Source organism: Oratosquilla oratoria, chromosome 11 (assembly GCF_046742065.1).
Source record: "Oratosquilla oratoria isolate Oo_2021 chromosome 11, ASM4674206v1, whole genome shotgun sequence".
Classification (NCBI taxonomy): domain Eukaryota; kingdom Metazoa; phylum Arthropoda; class Malacostraca; order Stomatopoda; family Squillidae; genus Oratosquilla; species Oratosquilla oratoria.
The window spans coordinates 70,692,714-70,713,037 of NC_134787.1; the positions used below are offsets into that span (position 1 = coordinate 70,692,714).

Consider the following 20,324-nt stretch of genomic DNA (forward strand, 5'->3'; position numbering starts at 1 on the left):
CTCCTGGCAAGACTGTAAGTCACTCAGGGAAGATACATAGTGTTGTTGTCTGGGTATTGTTAATGTGGGGCATCACATGTGCTGTTCTGTGTGGTGGTTGTATCTGGAGTAATTTGAATCCGTGGCCATGTCTGTTCTGTGTCTGCTCTATTTTGATGTTGGATGGTGTCCTGAGTGTAGGCATAATAGTGTGGTTCTTATCAGATGTATGTATTTACCTAGTAGTATTATATGGGAAGAGAGCTATGCTCATAGTGACCCATCTTTGTATCTTTCAACATCAAATTTGTTCTTAAATTTTTGTATAGTTTTTGCATTCACTGTTGCCTCATCCAATTTGTTCCAGATATCCACCAGTGTGGGAAACTATTCTTTTTCAGATCTCTTCTACAATTATTCTTTTTGATTTTCTTTTCATGTCCTCTTGTTTTTCTCTTATCCCACTTTAATAAATCATCTCTTGTCAAGTACATCCATCCCTTCCATAATTCTGTAAATGGTCAGTAGATCTCCTCTTTCTCTTCTTTGTTCCAGGGTTGGTAGTTCCAGTTTGGACAATCTTTGTTCATATGCCAATTTAGAGAGAGTTCGTGCCAACTTTGTTGTTGCTCTTTGAATTCTTTCTAATTTCTTTATATTCCTTTTAGTACTGGTTGTCCATAGTGTCACAGTGTACTCCAATCTTGGTCTGATCAGTGTAACTAATATTTTCTTTACCATTTCCCCATCCAAGTAGTCAAAGGCCACTTTCATTGATCTTAATTAATTGAAGGTTTCTCTGACTATTTTGTTGATATGCTTGTCTGGTGCCATGTTTTTGCTGACAATTACTCCTAGGTCCCTTTCTGAGCTAACTTTTTTAACCTTCTTTGTCCCAATTTTATATTGCCCTGATATTCTGTTTTTACTTTTTCCAAACTCCATTATACTACATTTCTTGATGTTGAAGTTGACTTCCCACTTTTGACTCCATTCCCAGACTTTATCCAGGCCTTTCTGTAGTGAATCACAGTCTTCCTCTGTACTTACTTTCTTTAGTAGTTTTGCATCATCTGCAAAGAAGTTCATTTAGCATTCCACACCTTCATCCATGTCATTTATATATATGGCAAACATTACCGAAGCCAGTACAGATCCTATCCTTGTGGGACTCCACTTATCATTTCTTTTCAGGTCGAGTTTTTGTCTCTTAAGTACCATGCTCATTTTTCTCCCATTTAAGAAATCTTCCATCCAATTCAATAACTTTCCTTGTACACACCTATTGTTTCAATTTTTCTTAGTAGCTTTTGTGTGGTACTTTATCAAATGCTTTTTGTAGATCAAGGAAAGTACAATCTGCCCAGCTGTCCCTTTCTTGCATTATTTCTATTAGCCTCAAGTAAAAGCAAATCAAGATAGTGGCACATGATCTTCCGTGCCTAAATCCAAATTGTTTTGGATTCTGTATATTTTTTTTCTTCCAAATGTTTAATCCACGTACTTTTGATCAAATTTTCACATATTTTTACTATTGTGCTTATAAGAGAGACTGCTCAATAGTTAGATTTTCCTTGTCCCCTCCTTTATATATTGGTACAATATTTGCATTTTTCCAATCTTGTGGTACCTTTCCTTCTTTGAGTGAGTAATCAATTATCTTATATATTTTGTCCATTAGTTCATCTATACATTCTTTTAATATCCAATTTGCAATTCCATCTGGACCATGTGATTTTCTGACATGGTTTTTTTATTTGGTCCCTTATTTCCCTCTGTGTCACAGTTATTTCATTCCTTGGGGGGGGATCTTTCTCTCTGTCCTTCCTCCCAGATTTAAAATGTTTCATAATTTCAGCCATTTTTACATCTTTTATATATACATTACTCCTATTTCTTGTTTATCTTTTAGTTTACCATTCACATACCTGTAGAATAGTTTAGGTTGGTCTTTGCATTTTTCTATGTCTTTTTCATAGTTTTTCTTTTCTTCCCTGCATATTTTTACATATTCATTTCTTAGTTTGATATATACTTGCCACTTTTTTTCCATCTTTTCCAAGCTGTCTCTTCTATCTTTGGCCTCACTACATTTTTTGTTGTACCAGCACTTAATGTACCACCTTTTCTTGCATCTGTTTTGGTACATATTTATCTATTCCCTCATTATAAATTTCTTTTAATGTGTTCCATTTCTCTTCCATCTTTGTTTCTTGTAAGAAATTTTCCTAATGTCACATTTTGAAATAATTCAGTTTCTCAAAATTCATTTCTATGTTTCTCATTTCTTTTCAAATCAATTAGATCTTTTAGTTTGAAGTCTATTAGTATGTGGTCACTTTTCCCAATTGGTGTCTTATGTTCCACTTTATCCATAATTTCTGGTTCTGATGTAAATATTAAATTCAACAGTGGTATGATCTCCACACAGAATAAAAGATAACAACAAAATTGAGAGGATACATAGAAGAACAACCAAATTGGTTCCTAGCCTTGCAAATAATATGTTTGAGGAAAGATTAGAAGAACTGAACTTGACATCAAAGCATAGTAGAGAAAGAGGTGATATAGCTGTAGAATGTAGGTCATTAAAAGGAGTTGGTAAAATTGATGGAGATCTCTCAGTTGAGGGTGGGAGGACATCACAAAGTCAGTTGAACAAATTGAAAACCACACATTTGTAAGATACTGAGATTCTGTAGAGAATTAATTCATGGAATACATTAAATGATAAAACTGTGAATTCAAAACTAGATTAGTTGAAGAAAAAGAGATGAGGCACCATGAGCACAGCTTCTCTCCTATATAATACAATTATGTAAGTAAATGCAATTAAGTTATTACCTTAATCTGTGGGTAGAGCCCTAAGGGACTGATACTTTGTCTCCAAACCAGGCCCAAGATTTCTATCAACCTGAACTGTATTTTATCCACTTATTCTTTCATACAAGGAAAGCTGACATCTGACAAGTGCTACACTCTCCCATACTACTACTACCACCAAGCCAGTGACAAACTGTCCCACACTGATATAACACAGACAGCATTCTATAGTTTTTTCCCAGAACTACCCAAGTAAGAGGCTGAGGATGCCAGCCAACATAGGCCTATGGGTTTCCATTCAGTGAAATTTGAGACAACAATTACTTAATAATGACAACATTATATATGCATACAGTACCCTAATTGTATCCAGTATACCATTGAATTAAGTAAAAAAAAGTTTCATTTTGTTCTTCACCCTCGTCTTTCACAGTTACTCAGTTACTAATAGTCCTCTTATGGAAGAAGGCTCAACTGAGCCTGTGACTCCAGTTCCAAAGCCTATTATGATGAATGTGGGAGATGGTTTCATTTGTGCATTATAGTTTTACTTTATTTCTTGATTTTCCCATAGCTTATCAAACCTTCTTTTGAACTGGTATGCATTTTTATCTTTTATGACCCATTTGGGTAAAGCATTATATAAGTTACTCATAGTGGAAATGAGTTTCTTCTTAAGTGATTTCCTCCTTGCTTCTTTAAGATCTTCCAATAATATTCTCTTGTGTTTTTTTTTTCTATTTTTTTCCTTGCTGTTTTTATTTTTTTCTCTTTATTTCTATAATTATCTATTTCTATTTCCTTTCAAAGTGAAGAGACTCACAACATTCCTCATCATACTTCCTCTTGATAATTTTAAAAGTTTAAATCAGGTCTCTGCTTTCTCTTCTAGGTCATGTGAGCAAATTTAGCTTCTTGAGCCTTTCATTATGAAGAAGTTCTTTCATTCCTGAGCAACATTCCCTCTAAGCTATGTGCATGTATATGCACAGATATGTTTTATAACTAGCACACATAAAGAAAAAATGTGTGCACACAAGGTTTTCAAATAATATTAAGATCCATTCAATAAAGAAGTTCCACCCAAACATCATTTGATAAATTCTCTAAAAATATGGTAACCTCCCAACCATCAAACCTATAATTGCTTTGGTGGAGGTAATATGATGGTGACTTTCATGGTTGTACATATACTTTTCAGAAAAGGCAAAGTTTCCACAAGTAAAATTCTGCACATAATAAGTTGCTTACTCAAAGAAGAAAAAATACCAAATGACTGGAAAATGCCAATATTGTACCAATATATAAAGGAGGAAACAAAGAAGATCCAACAAATTACAGACCAGTTTCCCTTACAAGCACTGTAGCCAAAATTTGTGAAAAAGTTATTAAGAATAGATGGATAAAACACCTGGAAGAAAACAATATAATAAATCTGAGACAATTTGGATTCAGACAGGGAAGATCATGTGCCACAAACTTAATCTGTTTCTACTCAAGACTAATAGATATAATACAAGAAAGGAATGGATGGGCTGATTGTGCTTTCCTAGACTTACAAAAAGCCTTCAACAAAGTGCCACATGAAAAATTATTAAAAAAAAACAAAAAAAAAACTTGAAAACATAGGAGTGAAACAAGGTAAACTACTAAACTGGAAGGAGGATTTTTTGCATGGAAAATGAGGGTAGTGCTCAGACAAAAAGAGTTCAGCTTGGGAAGAGGTGATTAGTGGAGTTCCACAGGGACATGTATTGGCTCTAATAATGTTTGCTTTTTATGTGAATGACATGGATGAAGAAGTGGAATGTTACATGAGCATCTTTGCAGACAATACTAAATTGCTGAGGAAAGTAAATACTGAAATAGATTGTGAATTGCTGCAGAGAGACCTGAACAAGGTTTGGAAATGGAGTCAGAAGTGGGAAATAGACTTTAGCATCAAGAAATGTAGCATAATGAAATTCGGAAAAAGTAAAAAAAAAAAGAATATCAGGATAATATAAAATTGGAACAAAGGAAGTAAAGAAAGTGGGATCTGAAAAAGGCCTGAGAGAAATCATCACAAATGACATGTCCCCCGATAAACAGATAAACAAAATTATTGGAGAATCCTACAACTTGCTAAGATCAATAAAGATGGCTTTTACCTATTTGGATGAAGAAATGGTTAAAAAAAAAATACTAGTCATACTAATAAGGCCTAGACTGGATTATACTGCAATACTATGGTCACACAATACCTAAAGAATATAAAGAAAATTGAAAGAATCCAGAGAGCAACTACAAAGATGGCCCCAAAACTTTCAGAACTGTCATATGAGAAGAGGTTGTAAAAACTGAATTTACCGACTCTGGAACAACGAAGAGAAAGAGGTGACCTTCTGACCATCTACAGAATCATGAAAGGCATGGAAGTCCTTGATAGAGAGGACTTACTAAATTAGGATAAGAGAAATACAAGGGGACATAAGAAGAAACTCAAAAAGGACAGTTATAGAAGAAACCTGGGGAAAAAAAATCCACACAGAGTGGTGGATGTCTGGAACAAAATGGATGAAACAATGTGTGCAAAAGCTATACATGAATTTAAGAGCAAACTAGACACTGCAGGACACAAAAACAGGACACCACGAGCATAGCTCCCCTTCCTGTAAGATACAACTAGGTAAATACTCACAGCAAAAACTTAGAGGGAACATTGGCTCTGAGATGAGCCTGGTGGCTCTTCTCTGCATTCCTACAGTGCATCTATATCCTTTTTTAAATAAGGAACCCACACTTGGTTCCCATATTCTACATGTGACCTTACTAGTGCTACATACAAGTTGTTTTGACCAATTATTTTTCCTTTTATTTTATCTTTATTATGTTCTGAAAGTGTTTCGAAATTGAGTTTGTTTCCTGTTTATTATTTCTTCACAATTTAAGATGAATATATCTTCTTTTATTTATATTGAAATATGGGAAATAAATATATACCCTATTATTGCATAACTGAGTTTACTTTCAGGATGATTCTTTTATGCAACAAATGTAACAAACATGATGATCATAGATGAATAGTATACACATTTTCATGATTATTGCAGATATCAGTACTATATAAAGAAATAAACCATGGAAGTGCCAGAGAGTGAGGAATTAGATAGACAGAAAGAGTGTGTAAGCCTGCTTTCTTCATGTCATTCTATCAATCAGTCAGAAGGGGCAAGTGCTGTAGCAATGCATAGCCACACTCACCCTTCTTCATGTGCAGAAAGAAAGAGTCAAGAAGAAGAGCGATATTATGTTTTAGGTGAAGAACTCCCTTTTGATGAAGACATATATCATGAATTCAAAGGTCATCGCTGTATTTCAGTTCATGACATTGAGAATACAAGTGTCAAAGATGAAGACTATTGGAGTAAGGCCCCAGTGTCTAAGTAAGTTTAACTCTGTAATATCTGCTCTCAGTGTGAGTATTTATCTCATGTTTTTTACTGATTTGTAGTAGTTAACACTTTCTGAATCAAAGGGTACTTATCCTTTTCTTCTGTCTACCAGTACACTATTTTGTTCATGTCCATAGTGCCCCTAGGTGAAGAAGCTGATACATTTGACTCAATTATGTTTATCTGTACCAGAATATACAAATCCTTTTATTCTGACTGATGCCAAGCTGTTTCATTCATGTCCATGGCACCCCTTCATTAAGAAAAAAGTCACTTTTTGTAACAATTTCAAAGAATATAGAATATTAGAATGTATATAGATACTTGGCACATGAACCCTGGAGTAGAGTAAGGATTTTAGTTAAGAGAAATATGGACTCAGTTTAGGAGTACATGATTTATCAATACTTTCAGTCTGGGATACACCTCTTTTCTTATGTAACCCTATCACAAATAATCAAATCCATTAGGTCCATCTGTGGTATGCTCAACTCTGGTTTGGGAGGCACCATCTTCCTTGGGGTGACTGATGCTGGTATAGTGAAGGGAATATCCTTGACTCAGTATCAGCAGGACCATCTAGAAGCTTCACTTGAGTGGACTCTGAACCACTATACTCCAGCTGTGCCATCATGGCGGTATTGTGTGCAGTTCATTCCAGTAAGATCTACCAAACTTCAAGAAACATCAGAGGTAGTTAAAGAGTAAGTCCTGTGGACATGTTAAAAGATTTTCATATTTGTTTATTTAGTTAGGCTACCACCATCACTCCTTGTACATCTCATCCCTCATTACTATCAAATTTCTCCTCTCATACCACCCCTCTATATTAAGTCACCAACTACTTAAGTCTGTCCTCAGAATCAGCTACAAGCAAAGCATCATCCACAAACAACAACTGAGGAATAAAATGGAAAACAGAGCTGTCCATTTTCAAAGCCTGTCAACCCCTTCATTTTCAAAAGGAGATGTAGCTCTTGGGGGCTGACAATCAGTCTCTGGACTGATTCCAAGATCTCTGTGCTGTCTTCTCACATTGTTGTGTAATCTGTGAATGAAGGAATTGTTATCTGTGGTATCAGTTTTATTTTTATGTAAGTGCAGTATGTATGTTGCATTCATATTAGAGTAGTTCTGTCTATTTATTTAGTTGTATTATACGGGAAGGGAGCCCTGCTCGTGGTGACCTGTCTTTGTATCTTTCAGCATCAAGTTTTTTCGTAAAATCTTGAATAGTATTTGCACACACTGTTTCTTTATCTAATTTATTCCAGATATCCAGCACTCTGTGTGGGAAGCTATTTTTTTTTTTTTCAGATCTCTTCTATAGTTATCCTTTTTGAATTTCTTTTCATGACCTCTTGTATTTCTATTGTCATTTTTTAGTAAATCATTCCTATCAAAGATTTCCATTCCTTTCATGATGCTATAGATAGTCAGTAGATCACCTCTTTCTCTTCTCTGCTCCAGTGTTGGTAGTTCCAATTTGGATAATCTTTGTTCGTATGTTAACTTGGAAAGAGGTGGTGCCAATTTTGTTGTTGTTCTCTGTATTCTTTCTAGTTTCCTTATATTCTTTTTAGTACTGGGTGTCCATAGTGTTGCTGCGTATTCCAGTTTTGGTCTAATCAATGTAACTAATATTTTTTAAATAATTTCTTCATCCAAATAGTCAAATGCCACTTTCATTGACCTTAATAGGTTGAAGGTTTCTCAGATTATTTTGTTTATATATTTATCCAGTGTCATGTCTTTGCTGATTATTACTCCAAGGTCCCTTTCTGAGTGCACTTTTTTTATTTCTTCTTCAATTTTATAAATGTGAAATTCTGTTTTTACTTTTTCCAAACTCCATTATGCTACATTTCTTGATATTGAAGTTCACTTCCCACTTTTGAGTACATTTCCAGATTTTGTCCAGGTCTGATTGTAATGATTCACAATCCTCCTCTGTTCTAGTTGGACTAGTTGGACTAGTAATTGGTTGAATGATTGAAAACAGAGAGTTGTTTTAAATGGAAAGACTTCTGGATGGAAATTTTTTACAAGTGGAGTTCCTCAGGGTTCCATTCTTGGGCCACTTCTATTCATAGTATATATAAATGATATAGACCATGGACTGAAATTTATTGTTTCCAAATTTGCTGATGATACAAAACTGTGCAAAATGACAAATGATCACTTAAACCAATTAGATATTCAAGAAGATATAGATAAATTACAGCAATGGTCTGAAAAGTGGCTAATGAAATTTGACACAAAAAAAAATGCAAGGTAATGCACATAGGTAAAAATAACAGTTAGTGGGATTACAAGTTATTTGGAAATTCGTTAACAAAAGTGAATAGTGAAAAGGATCTCAGCATAATTATCAGTAACAATATCAAATCATCTGGGCAGTGTATTTCTGCTTCTGAGAAAGCAAATAAGATTCTAGGACTGATTGCACGATCTTTTGACTTCAAAAGTCCATGACTCATTAACAAACTATGTAAATTGTTAGTTCATTTACATTTGGAATATGCTGTTTCTGTATGGTCACTGAATCTCATTAAAGATATTGACAGATTGGAAAAAGTACAACAGCGAGCCACAAAACTGATTCCAAATATGAAAAATAAATCATACGAAAATCAACTAAAACATATGAATATGTTTTCCTTAAAAAAGCATAGACTCAGAGGTGACTTGATACAGGTCTTTAAGATTCTAAAAGGAATTGACAACATCAAAAGTGACAAAATTTTCACCTTGAATGAGAATCAGACAAGAAACAATGGTCTCAAACTGTCTGGAAATAGATTTAACTTGGAAGTAGGTAGAAACAACTTTGCCAACTGTGTAGTTAATGAATGGAATAAAACTTCCTGCAGAGGCAGTGCAATGTAGTTCAGTTCGAAGCTTTAAGAATCATTTAGATAAGCACAGACACCAATCACAGAACCGACAACACCTTCATCGCTGGGCCCCAAAGAAGAGGATAAACAACGAAAAAGGAAACCTGGTTCGTATTGTATGGGAGGGGAGAAATCGTGGGTGTCTGAAATGATATTTCTGCAGTGCTAGTTAAATGTATTACGATGTAATTAGCAAAAAAAAAAAGAATGAAAATAACGAAAAGTCTAACTCAAACGACAACTTCGAATCAGAGCCATCTAGTGACGCCATGCTGAACCCCGATGTAAACAAACTTTACAAGACTCCAGCGACCATGAGGGAATATCACAATGATGCTTTTTCTGGATTTAGTAAGTATGAAAGAAGGAGTTTAAGTCAAATCTTAGAGATAGAAAGGGAAATGAGCAAAAATAAGATACGGTGGGAGAATGAAATTATGGACTTAAGGAACGAAATTGTTGGACTTATGGATTGCTTAGCACAAGCAAACATTGAAATTTCCGACCTGAGGAAAACTAACTTGGATCTAAGAAACGCGATTAAGGAAATGAAAAATGATATAAGAGAACTGAAGAGTGATAACGAAAAGAAGAGAATTAATGATACTACCAATAGCGAAAACTTTAAAAAAAAAGGGAAACAAAATACAAGAAAGGACTGGAAAAATCGAAGAGAACTTAGGTGAAGAAAGTATCCAAAAGATTAAGAAATGGAAGGAAAACATTGAAAATAAAGAAATGTGTTCTAAGAAATAGTCCAACAACAAATGCAGGAAAATGCAAAAGACACAATTATCCAAGTAATTAATGAAAAGGCAAATTGGGTCAGAGACACAGTGGATAGGAAAAAATGTATTGTGGTATATGGACTTAAAGAAAAATATGGTCTGGCGAGGTACATGAGAGAAAAAGAAGAAAAAGAGACAGCAATAGCAATCCTAAAAGAAATTCAGGATGGAGACCAAGATGCAGGGAAAGGTATAGACGATGCATATAGGATTGGTTACTATTCTAAGGATAGAAATCGACTCCTAAAGATAAAATTAAGATTACAAATGGTAGTAGAAGACATATTTGAAAAAGTAGGTAACTTGGCAAGGAGCGAAAAGTACAATAAGATATGGACAAAAAGAGAAATGAGTATTGAGGAATTAGAAAAAGAGAAGACATCAAGAGATGAAGCAAAGAAAAAAAAAAAGCGTGAAGAGAATGGAGACCAAAAGCAAGGAATTCTATTGGAGAGTAATCGACATGAGACTGAGGAAATGGTACATCAGAATGGGTGAATCAAAGACAAGAAAAAAAAAAAATGGAGAAAGAAGAAAATTGAAATTGGCCTATACCAACATTGACGGATTAATTTCAGGACTGAATGAACGTAATGATTACCTGCTAGAAGAAAATCCAGACATAATGTGAATCGTGGAGAGTATACTAAGGGGAGAAATACCATCAATCGATGTTGGACATGGACTATACATTTACTGGATTAAAAACAGAGACAAGAAATAGGGAGGAGGAATCATATTCTTGGCCAAGAAAAACTTGAATTTGACAAAAATTGCAGAGGGCAAAGGTAATGTAGAACTGATCATGATAAAAGTCGAAGACAAGAACGTGAAAAGCAGAAAGTTTTTGGTGACTTATGTGCCCCCAAAAACGAATGCTTGGAAAGGGAAAGAGCATGCGAAAATGCTACAAGGTACAAGGCAATCATTAGATGAGATACTAATGGGCGGGGGTAATCTGGTAATTATGAGGGACTTCAATTGCAAAGAAATTTGTTGGAAGAACATGACAGTGAGAGGAGGAGAAGACTTATGGGGCAATGTGCTACTGGACATGACCATGGAATATACAATGACTCAGTGGGTCAATGAAAACACCAGATACAGAAATAATGATGAGCCATCGAAACTAGATTTAATGTTTACAACAGAACCTGAAATTGTGGATAAAATCCAATACAAGACACCAATTGGAAAAAGTGACCATATACTCATTGAAACTGAACTAAAGGACGAAATATACATGGAGAGAAATAAAAAGCAGAGGAAAGGAAGATTGATGTACAACAAAACGGACTTTGCAAAATTAAAAAAATTCTTCCAGAGTGCAAACTGGGAAAAATTTTACATGGAAGAGACAAAAGTGGAAGAGAAATGGGATATCTTGATGGATAATTACAATGAAGGAGTGAATAGGCATGTACCAAGACAGAAGCTAGAGAGTGTACATTAAATGCTGGTTCAACAAAAGATGCAGTGAGGCAAAAGATAGGAGCAGAGCTTGGAAAAGATAGAGAAAATATAAAAACCTGGAAAATTACAAGTTTATATAAACTATAGAAATGAGTATGTTAAAGTGAGAAGAGAGGAAAAAGGAACCATGAAAAGGATATTATAGATAAATGCAAAGAGCACCCCAAGCTATTCTATCAATACATGAATGGTAAACTTGAAAACAAACAGCAAATGGTGAAACTATGCCAAGGGAATATAGAATACACAGAAGAATTAGAAATGGCCGAAGTCATGAATAATCACTTCAAATCTGTCGTCACTAGAGAGAAAGCACAATATTGGAATGAAGGAAATGATAGGCAATCTCTCCCCATGAATGAGGTAACAATAACACAAAAAGAAATAATGGAACATCTATCAAACCTTGACGTCAGGAAATAACATGGCCTGGATGGAAATGCAAATTAGATTTTAAAAGAATGCAAAGAAGAACTAACAGACAAAGTACATAACATAATAAGTTGCTCACTTAAAGAAGGAAAAATACCAAAAGACTGGAAAAATGCTAACATTGTACCTATATATAAAGGAGGAAACAAGGAAGAACCAACTAACTGTAGGCCAGTCTCACTAACAAGCACTATAGCCAGAATTTGTGAGAAAATCATCAAGAATAGATGGGTAAAACACCTGGAATATAATAAATCCAAGACAATTTGGGTTCAGACAAAGAAGATCATGTACCACAAACTTAATATGTTTCTACTCAAGATTAATATAGACATAGTGCAAGAAAGGAATGGATGGGCTGATTGTGCCTTCCTGGACTTACAAAAAGCTTTTGACAAAATACCACACAAAAAATTATTTTAAAAAACTGGAACATATAGGAGGTGATCAGTGGAGTATTGCAAGAAAGGATCTATATTGGCTCCAATAATGTTTGCTATTTATGTGAATGACATGGATGATGATGTGAAATGTTATATGAGCTTCTTTGCAGACGATGCTAAACTGTTAAGGAAAGTAAAAACTGAAAAGGATTGCGAATCACTGCAGGAAGATCTGGAGTCAGAAATAGGAAGTGGACTTCAATATTAACAAGTGTAGCATAATGGAGTTTGGAAAAAGCAAAAATAGAATATCAGGACAATATAAAATTGGAACCAAGGAGGTAAAGGAGAGATCCAAAAAAGATTTGGGTGTAATTATCTCAAACAACTTGTCCTATGATAAACAGATAAACAAAATTGTCGGAGAATCCTACAACTTGCTAAGATCAATAAAAGTGGCATTTACATATTTGGACAAAGAAATTATCAAAAAAGTATTGGTCATACTGATAAGGCCTAGACTAGAATATGCGGTGACATTGTGGTCACCCAGTACCAAAAAGAATATAAAGAAAATAGAAAGAATCCAGAGAGCAGCCACAAAAATGGCACCTGCACTTGCAAACTTGTCATATAAGGAGAGATTGGCTAAACTGGAGTTACCAACTCTGGAGCAAAGAAGAGAGAGAGGTGACCTACTGACCATCTACAGAATCATGAAAGGCACAGAAATACTTGATAAAGAGGACTTGTTAAACTGGGACAAGAGAAGCACAAGAGGACATGGAAAGAAAATAAAAAAAACACAGCTATAGAAGAGATCTGAAGAAAAACAGTTTTCCACATAAGAGTGGTGGACACTTGGAACAAACTGGACAATGAAATAGTGTGTGCAAAAACCATTCATGAGTTTAAGAGCAAACTAGACACTGCAAGATACAAAGGCGGGACACCATGAGCGTAGCTCCCCTTCCTGCAAAATGCAACTAGGTAAATACAACTAGGTAAACTAAGTAAATAAGCAAGATGCTGTAATGACTATAATTTATTTTATATTATTTTTTTATTTGTTTTGTTATCATTTGTTTGTTTGTTTATTATTATTTGCTTGCTTCTCATTTATAATTAGTTATGTGTCAATTTATTATTATTTACTATTTACCTGTTTGTTTATTATTTAACTATACCTATGCATTTATTTATATATTTTATATATTATCATTTACATTATTATAGTTTTTATTTATTCATTTATTTATCATTATTATAATTTTTTTTTGCATCTGACCTAGATATGGACCAAAAGATTTCCAATCGGCATGCTCTGCCTTTGTAATCCTTTGTTACTCCTTTGTGAGCATGCCCTCCCCAATCCTTCGACCCTAACCACCTCTTAATATAACTGCATACTGCACAGAGCCAACTGGGTGATCAGGTAGTGACCAGCCAATTTGCCACACAGCAAGAAGAGCTCTCATCTGCTCATCTCATCTGATACATTTGGGATCTTGGTGCCTCTCTTGAATGTCAGGTTTCTATTCCCATCTCTCTCTAGTCGCAGTCCCAACACTGTTCCTCTTTCCATCGGTTCCAGCTCCTTCAAGACCAATCCAAACTGAGCTAAGTGCTCCACTATGTCTGACGCCGTTACAGTCATATCATCCATCAATATGTCATTGAGGTAGGAGTCCATACCTTTCTTCATCATTTCATTCTTCTCCAGTACTGTCTTCAGGATCCTTGTCATTATCATCAGAGCTGAGCACAGCCCAAGCCCCAGTCTGGTAAAGCAATATGTTTTACCTTTGTATTTTATCAGTTGATATTTCCATAGCTTCTTTGCCACATGAATTTGCAGATAAGCCACCCACAGATCTACAATTGTGGATACCCCCCTCATTTGGCGCCATTTGCATAGGGTCTCCTTACATGTGTCTACAAAATCATCGCCAGTATGACATCTTATGAACTGGTTCAGCTTTTGGAAATCCAACACCAGTCGCACTTTGTTCTTGGTTGGCTGCATCACTGCCATCAGAGGCAAGTTTCCATCCTCCACCAGCACCTCCCAAGGACTCAAAATTGCCCCATCAATCCACTGCTCTACTTTGAAGTGAAAGTCATCCCTCACCCCCTCTCTGAGTTTCTGTTCATAGCAGCCAACTTTATTCTTCAATATAGGTACTGTATTTACCTAGTTGTATTATATGGGAAGGGGATTATGAAGGTTATATGAAGGAGTGATTGTGCCAACAGCATTGTATGGGGCAGAAACATGGAACATGAGAGAGGAAGAGAGAAGGAGTTTGAATGCGTTTGAGATGAAATGTCTGAGAAGTATGATAAGGGTTACTAAGTTGGATAGAGTGAGAAATGAGGAGGTGAGGAGGAGAACAGGGGTGGAAAGGGAACTGGGAGATAGGGTTGATGAAAGAGTATTAGGATGGTTTGGACACATGGAAAGAATGAGTGAAGAAAGATATATAAAAGAAGTGTGGAAGGCAGAGGTGGAAGGAGTGAATATGAGGGGGTGTCCTAGGATGAGATGGATGGATGGGGTGAAAGGGGCATTACAAAAGAGAGGAATGTCTGTGGAGGAAGGACGGGAGAGGACAGAAGATAGGGGTGAATGAAGAGGGGTTGTGTATAGATGATGCTGTGATGCATGAGGGGGAGTGGGTGGGGGATGGGGGTTGAGGAAGTATGTATGAGAAAAAAGTTTTGATGCAGCCCGAAGGGGTTTGTCCCCATCTTCTCCTTTTCTGCATGGGGGGATGGAGAGTGGGGGGGGGGGGGGGGGTCGCCGAATGTATGAAGCGGTCTTGCTGTGGATGTGCTGTGTCTTGCGACATCAAATGTTATCAGGGCCATATCTCTGTCTGAATCCTTTAATCAGGTCGGCCGTTACAATCATGGTTGAACAACTGGAATCAACTAGTGCATTTGCATGTCTTCTCTCAACCAGACATCTACAATCTGCATACAGTTGGATAGCGCCCATATATTGATTGGGTGGCAGCTCGCACAGCAGCCGTCCCTTGTCCATTTCACTGCTCGTATTGTTGAGCTATATCTCCAGGAACTTTGCATTCATAACAGATAATCTCTGTCTTTCTATAATCCCTCATGAGGTGCCCTAAGCGATTACACGTATAACAGCATATCCTAGGTGGTCCCCTCCATCAGCTGTGGTCACCCCTGAACTCCTGCATTTTCCCTTTTCTATCAGCTGGTGGGGTCTGGTCCAGTGGCGCATCCCCCTTTTTCCCATGGGAGTCATTTGGCTGGCACCTTGACCCTTGGTCTCGTACAGGGCCTTGCAGTTTCTTGGTTGCCATGGCAACTAAAGGCTTACCCTTCTGTGTCCTTGTGAGAAGTCTAACATGGACTATCAATGCATCCATGCTCGCAGACATGACATTATCTACTTCTTGTAGCCCAGCTGATATGTGGTCTGGAAAGCCATTCACAAACAGCATTCTGATTAATTGCTCTAAACCTTCACCTTTGAATGTCGATAGTACTGCTAATCTTCTAATTTTGTTTGCAAAAACGTCGACCTGTTGGCTAGCCCAGAACATTCTTTGTAGCTAATTAAACAATTCAAATGCACTCTCAGTAAACACCTCCAGCCTCTTTTCCAACTTCTCTGCATCTGTTTGATCACTCTCGTTCATTTCTAGGTAGATGGTCAATGTGTCACCTTCCAGGGTAAGGGCAATATAGCTCACGACATTGGTGACACTGGTTAATTTTGCCACTAATTCTGCCTTTTTGAGCCACGCGGCCACATCTCCATTGCCATCAAATAGTTTTAGAGTTATATTACTCATCTTGAATGGTTCCTTCATACTAGTTGCCTTGGCCATGTCTAGATAACTTTTAGTAATGGAGCAACGTTTCACTTACCTTGTCCATGTCAGTTCCTGGTTCTTCTTTGTCTTCTTCATTTAATATGACGCTCATCTTTAGTTTCTCTTTCACTTGTATTGCCTATCAATCCTACTCTAGCTAAGGTTTGTCTGCATTTTTCTTCTGGTGCACTTCTACTATTCACACTTTCTCACAATTCACCTCACATATGCACTACCCTGCACGCCTGCCAATGCCCCTTTCGCCTACCTAGACAGTGACCCTTGAACCTGTGCCAGGGGTGCCAACTGTATGCCCGTAACCGCACCATATGTACTTAGAACTCATCTTTTGTATAAAATAAGAACCCTGTCTCCTAAGAAAAAGTACTTTTTATACTGTAACATTACACAATATTGATACTGTTGCAGGAAAGTGAATGAAGCTCGAAGAGCCAAGAAACATCATGTTGCTCAGCCACACTATTGTTGGTGTGATCATGATCACTGTGCTCAGCGTTCAATTGTAAGTATCTATTTATTTTATCATTATCATTATTATTACCTTTTTGAAGCTAAAGATAAATGTGGGTAAAAGTAAGGTGATGAGATGTACAAGGGGTGAAAGTGGCAGTAGACTGGAAGTGAACATTAAGGGAGAGCGACTGGAGGAAGTGGTTAGTTTTAGATACTTGGGTGCAAGTGTAGCAGGAAAAGGTGGAGTGAAGGTGGAGGTAGAATGTAGATTGAGAGAAGCGAGTAAATGCCTTGGTGGTTTAAAGAGTGTAATGAGAAATAGACATTTGGGAATGGATGCGAAGAGGAGACTGTATGAAGGAGTGATTGTGCCAACAGCACTGTATGGGGCAGAAACGTGGAACATAAGAGAAGAAGAGAGAAGGAGTTTGAATGTGTTTGAGATGAGGTGTCTGAGAAGTATGGCGGGGGTTACTAGGCTAGATAGAGTGAGAAATGAGGAGGTGAGGAGGAGAACAGGGGTGAAAAAGGATTTGGGAGAGAGGGTTGATGAAAGAATATTAGGATGGTTTGGACATATGGAAAGAATGAGTGAAGAAAGACTAGTAAAAGAGGTATGGAAGGCAGATGTGGAGGGAGTGAACATGAGGGGACGTCCTAGGATGAGGTGGATGGATGGGGTGAAGGGGCTTTGGGGAAGAGGGGAATGTCTGTTGAGGAAGGAAGGGAGAGGACGGAAGACAGAGGTGAGTGGAGAATGGTTGTATATGGATGATGTTGTGACTGCATGAGGAGGAATGGGCAGGGGGGTGGGGTAGTATGTGTGAGTAAATTTTGACGCAGCCCGAAGTGATTTCTCCCCGTCCTCTCCTTATATGCAAGGGGGGACGGAGAGGGGGGGTCGCCGATTAAATGAAGCGGCCTTGCTGTGGATGTACTGTGTCTTGCGACACTGCTTCTGACCCAGGGCGGTGGGCGGGGTGCAGGGATGACCCGTCATCCAGGAGGTGCTCAGATGAGAGGAAGGGTGGGAGGGGTGTGGAGTGTATTTGGGGATGAAATGGGTGGGAGTGTTTTTATGCCTTTCCCTTTTTGGCTACCTCCCTTGGAAGGGGGAAAAAGCCTTGGTATATGTATGTATGTATGTATGTGTTTTATTTTATCAAAGAAGGGGAGGGGGCAAACAGCTTAAGCTGCAGGGAAGCTGATATTTCTTGGATTGTAAAAAACAGACAAGTAAGGTCTATTTTTCCATATACTTCTAGTTACAGTGTTTCCAAATCTGGCTTTACCTGACATTATTTTTTTTTTTTTTTTTTTTTTTTTTTTGTAAAATCATTATTTGTTATAAAGAATATAGACACAAATGCCTATTTTTTGTGAGTGTACAGTTTTATGTGGTAGAGCCTTGATAGAATTGGATATCTGGATAATGAAAAATTCAGATACCATGGCTCTAAGGTGAGGGGCACCTATCACTGGATTAGTCTGTAAGTCATTCAAGGAAGAAATACTGTGTTGTTATCAGGGTATGGCTAGGGTTGGGCTGCATAAAATGTGTTGCTGTTTTGTGTGTGATGGTTGCATCTGGGGCAATAACTGTATTGTTTAACCTAAGAACAATTTGTTCCAGGGTATTATCCCAATGATCTATGTGTGTGAGATCAACATCCATCCCTGGGATGCTCATGGAAGGACCAAGAAAAATAATGCCCAGGAGGACAACCTGCCCCCAATCCCCCCACTCCACCTTGATGAAGCAGGTGGATGTTACATCCGCCAGTCTTGCAGACAGACAAGGGTATGTCTTCTTCATTTCTTTTTCTTCTTTTTCCTCCCTACATTTCTTTTTCCTCTTCTTTTTCTTTTTCCTTTTCTCCTGTCTCTTCTTCATCTTTTTTGTAGTTAATCCCTCAGTATGGGAAGCCCAAAATTGATGAAAATAATTGCTATTTTGAATTTTACGGAGTAGAAAACCAATAACCCCACCTCCATCAATAGGTCCAGCCCTAAAGTGGCTCTCACTTGGTCTCTAGACTGGTCCCAAGATCTATCTCTCTCACCTTAAACTGAATTTCTTACACTTTTTCATACATGGGGACCTGACAGTAAGTAATTGCTCTCTTCTTACCATTTGCATCTAGTTCTGAGTATTATTACCAACCACTGTGGGGCTGTCGATTTTCCTTTTAGTGAAACTTGAGGCAACAATTGATTGATTGACATTGTATGTATAGCTGATTCATAGGAGAGCTTGAAGTAGTTGGTGGCAAAGTTTGGGAGGGTTTGGAAGAAGAGAAACCTGAAACTAAATGGGGCAAAAGTAAGTGATAGGACGTACAAGGACTGAAGGTAGCAATGGGCTGGAGCCAAGTTTAAAAGGAGAGAGGCTGGAAGAAATAGAGAGCTTTAACAATTTTGAGTTACATGTAGCAGGGAATAGAGTAGGGTTTGGAGGTGAATTATAGATTAAAAGTATAAGTAATATCTAGGGAAATGAAATATGTCACAAGAAATAGGTGTCTAGGGATGAATGCAAAGAGAAGACTGTATAAACAGGTGATTGTGCCCACAACAATGTATAGAGCAGGAGATTGAAATTTAGATGAGGGAGAAATGAAGAGCTTAAATGTCTCTTGAGTTGAAGTATTTAAAAAGTATTGTGAAGTTTTCAATGATTGAGTGAAAAATTTGTAGGTGAGGCAGTGATGATGGAAAGAGAACTGGCAGATTGGGGTTGATCAAAGAATATTGAGATGGCTTGAGCAGATAAAAAATGAGTAAAGAAGGAACAACAAAATGTGTGGTGTGTTAAGGTGGGTGAAGCAAACTTGAGGGGGAAATTGAGAATGAGGTGGATGGATAGGGCAAAAAGAATTTTGGATTGGAAGAAGAATGTCTGTTGAGCAGGGAAAAAAGTGCAAGAGGTAGGTGCGAGTGGAAAGTAGTCATGAATGGACGATGAATTGATATGGCCCAAAGGGATTTCTTCCTGTCTGCTCTGTAAATTCTCAAGTTAAGGTGAGGGGTTGGGGGTGGTGGGGGATTGTCATGTAATGGAGGTAGTGGTGGTAAACCATCAATGAAGGTGCTGTGTCTTGCTGCATTGCTCTAACCTAAGCAGTGGGTAGGGTACAGGGATGACCCTTCATATACCAGGAGCTCAGGTAGACTGGTCAACAAGGGGCTTTTAGATGTGATTGGGATGGGTGAGAAAGATAAGTATATTCTTTGACTAGACCACTCAACTCATAAAGAGAAGGGACCTTGTGGTCTTTGTATGTATGTATTGGGTTATTGACTGCATGGTAACACACTCACTACTTTAGGGACTATTTTTGGGGGTGCTTCTATGGACAAGAGCTGCACATCATTTGTCTGTGAAAAAGTTTAAAGTCTCTACTCATAAAAGTTTGATGATACTTTTATGCTACTATTGTCTCTACTTTATGTTGCCCCCTTGAACCTGTTCTTTACCACTTATATGACTACTTTTTCCTGTTCTTATTTTGGGGGAGGGGAAGAATGCTGCCACCATGATCCAATGTATATCATATATGGCAACAAAATGGGATGGAGTGAAGGGACTAAGGATTCTCCACTAAATTATTCTCTTACAAAAATTCAAGTTGTAAAAGGGTCTGGGAGATCTCTTCCCAGAACCCTAGTAATTGGGTAATAAAATGTGCATGGATGTGGTATGAGAGTAAAAGGGAAAAGATTGTTAAGTTTGTGAGAAGAAAGATGGATGTTCAGCCAGCAGGGGTTTGGATTCCATATCGTCTCT

At 37.4% G+C, this 20,324-nt stretch overlaps 1 protein-coding gene across 5 annotated transcripts in view; it reads left to right on the forward strand.

Moving 5' to 3' along the window:
- The window catches only part of LOC143029925 (schlafen-like protein 2), a 41,551-nt gene that overhangs the window by 20,493 nt on the left and 734 nt on the right, over positions 1-20,324 (forward strand). For all 5 annotated transcript variants that reach the window (XM_076193130.1, XM_076193132.1, XM_076193133.1 and 2 more), the window contains exons 2-5: positions 5,895-6,227; positions 6,707-6,940; positions 16,493-16,586; positions 18,171-18,338. In XM_076193130.1, the coding sequence (XP_076049245.1) occupies positions 5,923-6,227; positions 6,707-6,940; positions 16,493-16,586; positions 18,171-18,338 (801 nt within the window). In that variant the 5' untranslated portion in view covers positions 5,895-5,922. The remainder of the gene's footprint in view (positions 1-5,894; positions 6,228-6,706; positions 6,941-16,492; positions 16,587-18,170; positions 18,339-20,324) is intronic.